The 13469-nt window shown below is 39.3% G+C and overlaps 1 protein-coding gene across 14 annotated transcripts in view; it reads right to left on the bottom strand.

The window, feature by feature from the left end:
* Positions 1-13469, bottom strand: part of MLLT10 (MLLT10 histone lysine methyltransferase DOT1L cofactor) — a 227485-nt gene that overhangs the window by 205691 nt on the left and 8325 nt on the right. For 3 of the 14 annotated variants that reach the window (XM_043541306.1, XM_043541305.1, XM_037890829.2), the window contains exons 1-3: positions 9462-9565; positions 9092-9260; positions 4634-4713 (exon numbers count right to left, since the gene is read on the bottom strand). In XM_043541306.1, the coding sequence (XP_043397241.1) occupies positions 4634-4713; positions 9092-9260 (249 nt within the window). In that variant the 5' untranslated portion in view covers positions 9462-9565. Of the gene's footprint in view, positions 1-4633; positions 4714-9091; positions 9756-13469 lie in introns of those variants that run through there. The other 11 variants (XM_043541308.1, XM_027820955.3, XM_043541313.1 and 8 more) reach the window with 9 other exon arrangements.

Here is a 13469-nt window from a genome sequence, read left to right as displayed (position 1 = left end):
TATTTTTCCCCCCACGACAGTCCAAATGCCAGTGTTGACAATGTGTCATCATCCCAACAGCTTCCTCACACAGGCTGTTACTTTGTCAGCCCTCTTATTTGGTGTGTGGATAGAAGGTCATTAGAGAAGGGACACTTTGGGATGCAGTTCTACAGTATGCCGATGATACTCAGTACTGCATTTCTTTCCAGACAGTGCAGTAGCAAGTTCATAAGACCCAGACTATCAATTTCCCAATATTTAGTTAAGACTGAAGTTTGAAAGTCCTGCTGGATGTAGGAGGAATCTCTGTGATCAAAAAATATTTCCTTATTTAAATTTGAGTGAAAGGTTGGATGAGACCTACCTTCCATAATTAAATGTTAAAAGGCTAAGGGAAGCAACCACAGAAGATTGCAGAAATTTATCAACTACTTAGAGAGCTTCTTAGCTTCTTGTTACACAATTTCTCTGCTTAGAGGTTCTGTTGCATTCCTCAGTTACATCTAGATATTCAGATAGCAAGCAGATAAAGCACTCTTCATCCTCTAGGCCCTTTCTTCCCCAAGACCCATCTTCCTTCAAGTTTCACTGGATCTCTCACCAGTTATCCAAGCCTCTACCATCTCCAGAATGGATTACTTTCAATCTGGGACTACACTTCAAGCCTAGCTGAACACTTTATCTGCTTAAAGGTACTTCTCTCAGGCAACATACTGCACTTGTGCTTCAGAGCTAAACTATTTTCTAAATAGTTTCCAGGTGCCACTCAAGATGTTGGTTTATATTTATAAAAGCCCCTTGAGGTTTGAATCCTGTGCATTTTATAGACTACCTCTCTCTCCTTGTGTGGTAGCCATTTAACATTTGCTATTAGCTAGAATACTGAAGTCAACAATCCTAGACATTTTGTTCAAGGGCTGGGCAGTTTTCATAGTGGAAAAACAATTCACAATATAATTTATTCCCTATTTTGGTCCAACAGTCAGAAAGACTGCTGACCATTAGAGCACAAAGTAAGGCCGACCTATTAACTCAGTTTTTCTGAGAAGAGAGAGATGAGTGGGGAAGCCTCAGTTGTTGTTTATTAGGTAGAATATTAATGATGACAATACATCACTCTGAATTTTTTATTCAATATTTTAAAGACCGAACAGTTCATGTGCCCAGGTTTTAGCACAGATGCATTATTTAGAAGTCTAGATAAATACTTATATTTACACTGAGATGAACAGATGGGAAAACTCTAGGTACACAAAAAGTAGCTAAAGCATTAGTAGATCTTTTTTAGATGTTATAAATAAGGCATATATAAGTTTAAAGATTCTGTTGTGGCTTTAAAAACCAGAGTCTCACTTTGAGGCACTGACCAGTGGAGAACCAAGCATTAAAAAATGCACCCAGAGGGAAAAGTGGCACCTACACTTCATTTTGACATGCATGTGCTCTGCACTGCATCAGATTCAATTCACCAGTCACGGCAGAACTGGGATAGTGCCACCTTCGCACCATTTTTGAAATATCTTTCATCACTGGTAGTACACACACTGCACTGGTCCTTGAGCACAAGGGCTGAATTTATGCCTTCCAAGGCCAGCCATTACCTGACCTTATGTGATGCCCTGGAGCTAGTTTCTATCCTTTTCAGCCCAAGGATAAAATGTTTTTAAAAGGTTAAGGGTCCACAGTCAGTGGAGCCTTCTCTGCCCTATTTCACTTCCTTTCCACCACTCAGGTGACACAAAGGAAGCAGAAGTCATTCATGTCAACAGCAGGGATTTTCCAGGGATGAGGCACATGTCTAGGTGGCAGGAAATACACCACTGGTCAACACCACAGGGCCTTAGAGTAGGAAAAGTAGTAATTTCACACACAAAGCTATATATGCAAAAACACGGCATTGCTCTATAGCTATACAGTTTACATGGAACACCATCAACTTGAGATATAATCCATTTTAAAAATAAGTAGAGGTAGCTTCAGATATTATAATCAATGAGACAATTTAAAAATGTATGATTTTACAGTTACATTTTCCTTCTCTTTTGTTTAAGAAGTTATAGAATCATAGAAGATTGAGGTTGGAAGAGACCTCAGGAGTGTGAAAGGCTCGGGTTTTCTATTATCTGTACAAAGCAAACTGAAAAAAGAAAAAGTGACTTCTCTATTTGTTACAGTAGCCTTAGGTATTACTTGGAATAACAAAGAAGGTAAAAATTTAGATAAAAGTGTGATGTAAGTTGGTGTCCTTTTGAATACTGAAGGAATTTGCTACTACACAGGTACAATCTTGCACTCTGAAATATTTGTAACTTTATTATATCTAATTCAATTTCCTTCCCCATCCCCCCAATTGAGCAAAGCAGGTGAAGCTCGTTATTTACATGCCAAATTTCATTTTTCATAATTTGAGTTATACTTCACTTTTTCTTTAAAAGAAAAAAAAAAGGTGTTAATTCTCAAAGACAGGAAGTGTGTTTGCACACATTCTCTCTCATCCCTATGCCCCCCAAAGAGAAAACAAGTAAAGTTTCAGCCTAAAAGTGAATGGTTTGGAAACTATAAGATTAAGAAAAAAAGAAAGGAGACAGAAGAGACAATAATGGAAATTGTTTTTGCAATTTTAACTATATCTGCAACCACTACAATACTGAAGATTACATTCATATGATCACAACAGTAAAACTTGATCCTGATCAATAGGCATAAAAGCCCCATTCCATTAATTTAAAACATGCAGGTAGACTGCTCAGCCTGCACACGGATGTCTACACTGGAGCTGGAAGCAAATCTACAAGCCCAGGTAGACAGACTTGCGTTAGCATGCAAAAAACAGCTTTGTGGACATTGCGGCACTAGTGAAGGCTCAGGCTAGTCAACCAAGCTTCAGCCCTCCCTACCCCAACTCCAAGCTCAGGTGGTTAGTGCAAGCCTTCACCAGTGCCACAACATCGATGCAACTATTTTAGAGTGCTAGAGTGAACCCCACAAACACGTCTGTCTTTCCAGGCTGGAAGACTAACTCCCAGCTGCAGTGTAGACAGATGCCATGGAGCCCCACTGAAGTCAACAAGGCTCTGTGTGGTTCCAGCCAGCCATTCAATGTTGTAAATTGCATGATCTGCACCAGAGTCTTTAGTATTATTTCCCATTACACCCACAATACTGTGCAGGTGTTTTCTTTTTTTTTTTTTTTTTTTTTTATTATAAAGGATTTTGTGTTGCTGTTTTTCTTTTGCTACCTAAGGAAACATACACACTATCCAGCTTATATACAGTTCTGAAACAAACATCTGTGGCACATATAATGGAGCTTGGCACTCATGTTTTTCCTTACTGAAGTTATTCCCTCCGAAGTTTTACTATGAATAAGGGCTAGAGCCCTGGCCATGTTATGGAAGCATTTCAAATAAGGAAACTAATACCATGGTGTTCCTTTAATTCTTACCGAATATTAAGAAGACTACATAATCATTCTGGTGATTGGATCCATCCAATAAAACATTTGGCTTTAAATACAATAATGGGAGAACAGACCCTTCCAGAACTAACAAAACAGTAGCACAGACAGTTGAAATCCTTAAGTCACTAAGGCAGATAAGACAATTTTCACCTGCTTTCTTGTTTAACTTTGTTATTCTCCAATATCTGAGAAGTCTCAATGAATTACATAAAACATGGATAACTTAGTTAAAACTCTGAATGCTTTTTAACACTGTATTGATCAATGTTTTTGAACTTTTCATATCAGGGCTCAAATGCCCCAATCAGGACTGGGGGCTCATTCTGCTTGACATCATACAGAGCACAAAGATATGGCCCCTGCTTCAAAAAAGCTTACAATCTAATATTTTAAGTGACAGACAAGGAGAGGAAGAGATAAAAACTGTATTTGCTTGTCGTATAAAAATGTGCAATTTTAAAATTATTAGTAGACAAAATAAGTGCCAGCTACCTTCATCTGCCCATCAACTAAGCAATTAGATGATTTCTTCAAAGTGTTATGGCAGAAAGAAAAACTTTAGTGCACAAAAACAATGAAACCTAGCCTCCCACCAAATCAGATTTACTTGCCTTATTAGTATTAATTACAATTAACCATGTAAAGCAACTGTGCATCAGTGGGAGAACATATTCCTAAATTTTAATGCTCTTAAATTCTAGTCTATTATTTTAAAGTAAAGAGGTAGCAGGACACAAATAATTGGCCTGTTCAATGTAATACAGCCAGTTTAATTCTGATTTTTTTTTCTAGACAGCTATGCAAGCAGAGGAACTACATTTGACCATCACACTTGCAGATTTAAGGGTTTGCTTTCATAACACACTTCTTATTGTTTACTTTGTGAACTTCACAAGACTTTTAGTATACAGTTAATCAGTTTCCCCTACTTATGTGGGTCTTTTACACAATATAAGCAGGGACGAGGAAGAGACCACTTTGGAAAGTGTGATTGTAAAACCACAAAAATAGCCAGGAATACTCAGGTGCAGATGTAATACCTGAAGCTAGTTTAACTTTTTTTTAAAAACTGTATTTCAAACTGATGGTGTCCAATTGACATGGAATTATAATAGAAAGTTCAACAAATAATGCTCAATAACATTACTACTAAGCAATTTTGTAGTATTATTTAATAAACAAAGCACCTACCACTCTGGCTGCTCTTTCCTGAGATTCACACTTCCTGCAAAACCAAGGTCCGGTAGGTACTTGAACAATTCCATAGCAAGCTGTTTCAGACAAGATAAAATATTTTAGCAATCATAATATAGTACTACAATACAGTAATACTTTGCTCTATTATAAACTCTTTTCATCAGCAGAGCTTGAAGCACTTTACAGACGGGGTAAGTCTACTTCTATGTGTAAAACATGTTATGCCTAACACACTGTCAAAACTACCTCTCAAGCTAGTGATCAAGTACAAGCTAACTAACCTTTAAGTTTACGCAAAATACTTGTTCTGATTAAGTAAAATGAACTACAGTTTACCGTACATTGTGGGGAAAAAACAAAAATTGTTCAAATATAATAGACGTTTTATATGCAATATGTTTTTCTATTTAATTTAGGATAAAAAGATAACTTTACAATAACAAAAATCCATCATTTGTAGTAAGTTACATTTTTGAGAGAAAAGGTAATCATGCTAAAATAGAATATAGTTGGGAAAAAACTGTCACAAGAACCCAACATTTTAATTTCAATAAGATGACTTTTCCTGCACTTGAGTATTGCAGAAAGCATAAGGTATTCTGAAGACTAAATGAAGAAATAATATTTTGTCTGAAGAGGCAAGAGGACCTACAAATATGACAAATCTGAACTGAAGAATATCAAGAGTGGATTTAAAGCAACAATACGTTCTAAGGCTCCAACCTCTGAAACATTATACTTATAAATTACTTGCATACATAAGTCGTCCAATCAAGTTCAGAGTAAACTCTTGGGGGAAAGACCATTATAGTCCTGATTCTGAAAGCAGATCTGCACATGTGAATCCCTATTCCCATATGCAGGGTTTACTAACTACAGAAGGGCTCCATGTAGCTATACACGTCTGCCTGTCCAGATCACCATGCAGAACTGGGGTCTGTATTTGTATGGTGTATAACAAAAGAGGGTCCTAACAGGACCTGTTTATAGTTCAGATTTTAAATATGCAGAACAGGAAACCCAAATTAACAGTTCTCATAGCACCATGAACTGTGTCCTCTTGGAACCTCAAGTACAGGTGTGTGGGGGGGTGTATTTTGTATGCCTTCATACATACAACAAAGTCAAATTATGTTTTCCACAGGAGCAATAATTTTGCATTTGACTTTCTACACTTAAGATCCCCAATGCTGTATGAACCCAGTGGTTTTGCATTTTGCTTAAAGTGTCAGATTTTTTCAAATTCTAAATATGCAGTGAAGTAAAAAGTAGTGATTAAAAAGACACCTGACAAGTTAACTGTAAACAAAGAGGAGGAGTGAAGGGGGATTTCGAACTAGTAAAGTACTCTAAACGCCTTGAGCATTACATTTTAACTTAGAGGAAAAAAAACAGTACATGCAATATAAAACATAAACATTGTCTTCTGATACGCAAAACATGAAGTTTAAACCCCACAAAAAAAGTCCAACCACCTATACATAAGTCTATCCATATTCAGGTAATAATGAATCAGTTATCAAATTGTCACCTGCATTATTCAAGTATTAAAAACTAAAACATATTGGACATAGCTTTTTTGATTTGTATATGCTAAAGTTCTGTAATATAGCCATAATAAAGGGAAAACATTTTGCTTTACTGTCCTACCATTAACTAAAATTGGCAAAGACAAGCACAAAGAGAGATACTCCCCCAAATAAAGAAATTCAGCATTGTGACTTGTTTGCATAGTCAAACCAATATACACTACAATGTTTGAAGTTTCAAAATACCACCAGAAGCAGTACAGCAAATCTGACAACCTTCCTGTTGAAGCCCTGTCTCAGCACATACAATTGGAAACTGGCAATAGACAGTGCAGAGGCACATAGCATATGGTATAAAGAAGTGAATGATGGGGCAATTCAGGGAGAGGGCTTGGCAAGGCAGGTCCAGATCCATCACAGTTAGGCAGCGTCTAAAGTGGCGTATCTTACATTTCAAATTAGCAAAGTTCCAGACATATTTGTATCTGTATCTTGAACATCACTTCTGTGCATTAACAAATTAAAAGTTTATTGCTCAATACATGACTTCCTTATGCTTACACCTTTTTTATTGCTAGACAAAGTTTCTTCAAAGTTGTTAGGAGCACTTATCTCCTTAGAGAATTAAATCACTGGCAAGTTTTAAAGAAGCTTGTTTTGAACTAGACAAGAGTGAAAACTAGGTATCTGAGAAGTTTGACAAGAAAAAATTATGCCTGGATTTCACAGATAGCCAAATAATTTTAACTCAAACTTCCCAAAAAAGGAGATGTTTAATTCTTAGACTAATAAGTAGTATGAAAATATTCAGCTGTAAAGAGTATTTGGACAGTTATAAAGTCTGTTATAATGGAAGTGCCTCTTCTACCAGTTCCACAATGTCAACTGTCAAGATGTGCACCACTTTTGTTAACATACACTCAAAATATATTACACCTGTAATACAGTAATTCTGCAACCACCACAATAGCATTTCACCTCAAAAACTTAAGAGTATCATCATCAGGTTATATTCCTGAAATTGCGTCCTTCCTTCCATGTTTGAACTTGAATAGACATGGCTGCAATACAGTTATATCCAACTGAAGAGTCTCTGTCTATATTAGGGGCATTTTCCAAAACTTTCCCCATATTGCTAACACTAGCTTAGCTCCAGCAGCAATAGAGATGTTGAGAATCAACACAGAAGGGCTGATACCACCTTTTTCAACACGATCATATGATCCCATCAGAGCACCATATTTAAGACCCTAGGACTCCCAAGGTTACCAACACTTATGAAGCTGAACTAGTGTTAGCAAAGGTAGGATACATATATTTTTTAAAATTTACTCAGTTTGGCATAAGTGACTGCCTTCTCCTTCTGAAAACAAATACTATCTATGTTCTGGTCACTCTTTTCGTATTCTAAACTACATCAAAACAAAAACCCAAAATCCTGATGTAAGCATGACTATAGACAAACTGGGACACCTTTCAACATCAACTCCACTCTGAAGATAAGGCAACCTTGAATCAAAAACAGACTCATTACACAAGCTACTCTTCAGCCTCCATTCACCTCATGACACCAAGTTCTTTACAAGGGACAATTTCATTCCTTTGCAGTTCTATCTGGATTGCCCCCGCTTTCATTTTATGAACTGGGAGGTAAGTTTCACAAATACAAGGTATATCTAACCCAATGTAACAAACAATTTCAGGTATTCAGACTAATGATCTGGATATAAGACTTCAGCTTCTCCACTGTTCTAACTTGTTCAACATATTAAAAAAACATCAGAGGACACAGCGTTTATTTTAGATGCAGTCAGCTTGGTGTTGATGGAAAGAGAAACTACTAACCTCTATTACAGTTCCTTATTTCTGCTCTTCATTTAGAAGTTATGATCATTTTGTTCCTTTTCTAGTCAGGTGAAACTACTACAATCCAGTCTCTCCCCCTCCTCCCAAAGAAAAGGCAATGCAATGACAGCAGCAAAATAATCACATGTATACAGTGTGCATCACAGCCCCTGTGCTGGACTCCAACCACTGTCTTTCTCCACTAATCCAACAAATCTAACTCCAGTAAGTAATACCAGGCCCTCCTGCTGCCAAAACCATCACAACAGGAAGTCTCCATATCTACCAGACACTATCAGCCAAATGACATTCAGGGAAGGAGCAACAAGAGGGTGAGGTAATATATTTTATTGGACCAACTTCTGTTGGTAAGAGACAAGCATCTGAGCTTACACAGAGCTCTTCTTCCAGAAAAAGAGCTCTGTGTAAGCTTGCGAGCTCGTCTCTTTCTCCAAGAGAAGGTGGTCCAGTAAAAGATATTACCTCACCCCCCTCATCTCTCTAATACGCTGGAACCAACAGAGCTACAACAACACTGCAAACTTTCAGGGAAAGAGGCAAGCAGAGGAGGCAATCATAACAGCCGAGTCTCCCTTTGCAGGCTCCTCCCATCCTCTCCGGTCCTGGCTTCCCTCACACACGTGTCTAATTAGGGAAGAGGAAATGGGGGTGGTCTATGGGGGGGGGGCACAGCAGCTGATATGGCAGGGGCAGGTATTCGGGGAACCGGAGTGAGGGAAGGAGCTGTTGTGGAAGGAAGAGGTACAAACTGTGTAGGGTGGGGATGGAGGTGTGGGTGTGCAGGTGGGGGAGGTGTGGGTGTGCAGGGAGAGCTGCGGGGGGCAGGGCTGGTTTCAGGAAGAAACGGTAAACGAAGCAGTGGGAAAGCGGGGTTGAGAGAAAGGCAGGCAGGAAGGAGGTTGTGGGGACAGGGGAACGGTGGGCAGGTCAGGAAGGGGTGCAGGGCACAGGGTGTGCGGCAGGGGAGGGTAAGGGGGGGAGGGTCTCAGGTAGGAGAGAGGTAGCCGGAGGCAGGAGAAAATCTACAGGCCGGGCCCGGGGGCGGGCACTCACTCACCTTGATGCACTGCGACACTGCAGCCGTGCCCGTCGCAGTATACCAGCGGGTTCTCGGCCCAGCCCCTCTCGTCGGAGCACACGCAGCAGCCGCCGATCATCTCCTTCATGCTATTGGAGAACTCGCCCTCCAGTGACACAGGCAGCAGCAGCGGCTCGCTGGAGACCATCTAAGGGTTAAAAACACCGTCAACACCGCACACAGCAGCGCCCCTGCCTCTCTCCCTCCCCCGGCCGGGGCTCCCCCTCAGGCACTCAGCCGCCGCCACCGCCGCCGCCGCCACAGCAGTGATTTAGGACCCATGTCCGCGGGCTGAGTCTCTCCTCGCCCCCACCCGGGCTGTATCAATCAGTCAGTCACGAACGCACACAGGGGCAGCGCACTGAGGACAGCAGTCTACAGGCAGACAGGCAACCCAGCAAGGCCCGCGCGCAGGCGCGCTGTACCTCCCTGTGGAGAAGGCCTGGGTCCGGGCTACCTCGCGGTGCCTCATGGGCCGCCAGTGGAACGTGAGCAACGGCGGAGTTCTGACCCTCCAACGGTTCTAACCAATACCCAGACAGAGCGTGCGCGAGGCAGAGGCCGGCTCAGGAAAGGGAGGGCCGCCCCCTCGCCAGCGCGTGTGGGATAGGGAGGGAGCGAGCGAGCGAGAGCGCGCGCGAGCCGGAAGACTCTAGTGTCTCTGCCACCTGATGTGCGAGCTGCCCGGGCTGCGCTGCGTGGCGGCGCTGCTCCAGCACACAGAGAGCGGCACCTCGGGCCTGCCAGCCTGCTTGGGCCCCTGAGGGACACCCTCCCCCCGCCCGCCCCTGACCATTGGAGCAAGGGCCCAACACACCACCGCCTGGCACGCCTAAGTCGGGTGTTATCCATGTTATCTGTGCAATGACCTGTGTGTAGCCGCAGGCCAGCCACCTTGCAGGCATGTGGGGGGTTTTCAGACCTGCCTGTAAAATCTCATAGTGGTGGGGCTCTGGCTAACCGGAGCCGTTTTACACCCCCATCGCGGTGACTGCTGCGCTAATACACACATTCCTGCTCCATCGCCAAGACCCCCCCCCCCCCCAAATCTTGTTACTATCTCGTTCCTGTCCTCCTAAGTATGACAGCAGGACTCATTCCCACTGCCACCCATCCCACCTCCATGCACACACTCTGTGCTCTCTTGTTTCTTCCCCCCTCAGTGTGACTAATGAACTAATACATGATAATACAAATAATAAATTATCATTATTAATTCTGGTCGTTTGCCCCCCAAAAAACTTCTGTAATGTGGGTGCACTGCAGGTTGGCAGTTAGTGCCACATTGTGAAAGTGATGCTGAACAGAAGATATGACACATGCCAGACACTACAAGCCCTACACAAAAACAGTTCTTGAGCACAACTGTTCTCTAAATTTACTTAAAGGTAGTTTATTCCTTCCCAGATTTGTTTTGTTTTTAATGTAAATTCATTTTCTGTCTCTTTCAAAAAATGGAGAGAAACTGTGGGAAAGGGGTGGTTGAGGTGGTCAGCAGAGAGAAAAATCCCAGGCTTTTCAATTCTCCATTGTAAGCAGGTATGGCTGTAGCAGAAGAAACTAATTGTGGTGGTGGTTGGGAGTATAGAGAGATTAAACACAGCCGTGCAAAATTCTGTTCCCTCACTTGCCCTAGGGCCAGTAATAATTTTCTTTCTTTTTTTCCCAGTAAAATATCACTGATTTATTTTCATTATCATGCTAAAGGGCAGACAAGCGGAATTTGCAGATTGGCCTGGTAAATTTTCATGATGATTTTGTAAGGCTGCCTTAGTAACATTTTGGAGTTTATTTAAATCAATGTTATTAAATTATATGTATTGTTCAAAGTGTTGTTACCTGGTACCCAGAAATTGTGAGGTTGGATGTGTTTTATAAATTGATAAATAAATAATAAAACCTTTGCACATATGCATGGTTTGTGAAGAGCAGCTGTGTGGAAGGGGAGGAGGGATGTGCACAACTCTCTAGCCCCTTGGGATATCTGAGTATGCAATGCAGTTTGTGCGCAGGATATCTTAGGTCAGGCTCTTTCTCTCCTACAAAGTTTTAAATGAAATTATTTAGATAGAGGAGGAAGAACTGGGGGAGGGGGAAAGAAGTGGTGAAGGTCATTTCCTACATAGATAGGCCCTAGCTAAACATTTTGATTAACATAACAGGCCTATTTAAATATGTAATCTTCTGAAAATTCCTTCAAAAGCATACATAGTAATGTATAGAAATTAGAATTTTGTTCTTAAGAAGAAGATGCCATAAAAGTTTGGGAATTTAATATAGTTCAGCTTGTGTAAAATCACCCAGTGTCTTCCCTTCAAAACAAAAGAACTATAACAGTTAGAATAAAAGTTAGAATGTAGAACTGTTTAAATTACATGACATATTGACAAGACCATTTTGATTGCTTTTTGGGCTTGTAAAATAATCTGAAAATTGCAGGTGCACACCAACTATTTTGTTTGGGAATAAAGGAATTCATATCCTGAAGTTCTAAAAAGCCACAAATTATTTGATACAGTGTCAGAGATACAGTGTCCGAAGCCTTCTTCATTCCTGTCAGGACAATGACATCTAATTTAAACAGCATCCCTAATTATTTTGTTAAACCTGACAACAATAAAATCATGGTATAAAAGCACATTTTTCTTAATGTCCCTGATAGGTAATATTAGAAAATAAATATCTATGTATTTTCATGATAATATAGTAAACATACTGTGGTTTGGGGAATTAACATATCCATGCTTGAAAAACTTATATTCCAACTAAAAATTAGAAACAATGTTCTCTCCTAGTTTGTTAGCAATTTGGAAGGTTTTCCTAATAAGGTAACTGTGTTTTAAGATACTAATTTTGTAATTTATTCATTTAAAAATAGATCTTTCTCCACGTAATATTAGTTATCTTAAGATTTGGCCCTTCATAAAACTGAAAGCTGTCACAAAAGAAAATCATAATGCAACAACTGTCAAAGATTTCACCAAGAATATATTTTGTAAAAATTTCACACATTTCAAATAAAAGCATATTTTATATCTATCTATACAATACATTGACACAATGTAATGCCACTTCACTATTGATCAATCTGAAACTTTCCTTCTGTAAAAATGCAGTCAAACTTTGATACTCTAAATTATTTAATAAAAAATTGCTTATTTTTAATTGATTGTAGTTTAGTTCCTTGATGGAATGAACATTAGATAGGCTGAAAGAGACTCCATGATCACTACCTTGTGGCAGTGTGTAATATTTGATGGCAAAATTTAGATAACCTCTAGATAGTTCTGTAAAACAATCATTTGGAGGAGATCTTTGAAATGCAAAAGAGAAGAAATGCATTACCACAAAATAAGTACCACTTGCAGTACTGCAAGTAGTGTGCCTGTAACAAGCTATGGGATCAGAAAGTAAAATCTTGTCACATATTTTTATGAGTCTAGTGATTAATAAGCACTGACATGATACAGGGGGGTGATTTTCTTTTGGAAAAAGAAGTCAGTCCTTAAAGTGATTTATACACATATATGTGGGATTATAATAATTAAAAAGGAAAACAATTAAATGAATATGAATTAATCATTTACAATTTAGCTTGTGTACAAAGAGTAGATACAATTGTTTTACTAAGAGGTGTCTACAAAACATGAAATTTAACATAGTAAAATGATGAGGAAAAGGGTGCAATGTAAGATGATACATTTTTCTGTATTATTTTTATATTTTAAATTTCTCAAATAATTTGTTTATTTTTATCCCCAGAGGTGAATGGGAATTGTACTTACAAACTGGCAATTCTTTTTAAAAAGGTTTAAGATATTATTCAAGAAAACGTTAAACAGTTTATTCAGTGATGTAAATGTATTTTTGTGCAGCACCCCAGACTCATTGACAAAAAAGAGAAAAGTACTTATATTTTTGATTACCGATTAGCAATTTCCTGTAACAGTTCTAAAATACCACTTTAGAACATTTTCTGTAAATCTTGCTAAACATTCTTAAGGTATACAAAAACACATCCTGTGCTTGCTCAGTGAAAGAAAGGCCTTTCTTGTTTAATCATTTAATTGACAGAAATACAGCATATTAAAAATTAAAGCAGGTGCAATATTCTGAAGATTTCTTAGATATAAAAAATTGAGGAATAGCACACAAAGCAAAGAAATGCCTTCATCCTATATGCTATTTTCAAAAACAAGAGATAAATTTAGGAGTTGTGTTTCTGGACTTCTGGGTAGGAGAATTGGCTTCTTTATAGAAAGTAAGTCTTTCCTAGAAATTTTAAACTGTATTTTTAATTGAGCCTATATTCAAAGAGCTTTCATCTTTACCTGTGTGCAAAGGGATGTGATGTACA

Source organism: Chelonia mydas, chromosome 2, assembly GCF_015237465.2.
Source record: "Chelonia mydas isolate rCheMyd1 chromosome 2, rCheMyd1.pri.v2, whole genome shotgun sequence".
Classification (NCBI taxonomy): Eukaryota; Metazoa; Chordata; order Testudines; family Cheloniidae; genus Chelonia; species Chelonia mydas.
This window is presented reverse-complemented; position numbering and strand designations above follow the sequence as displayed.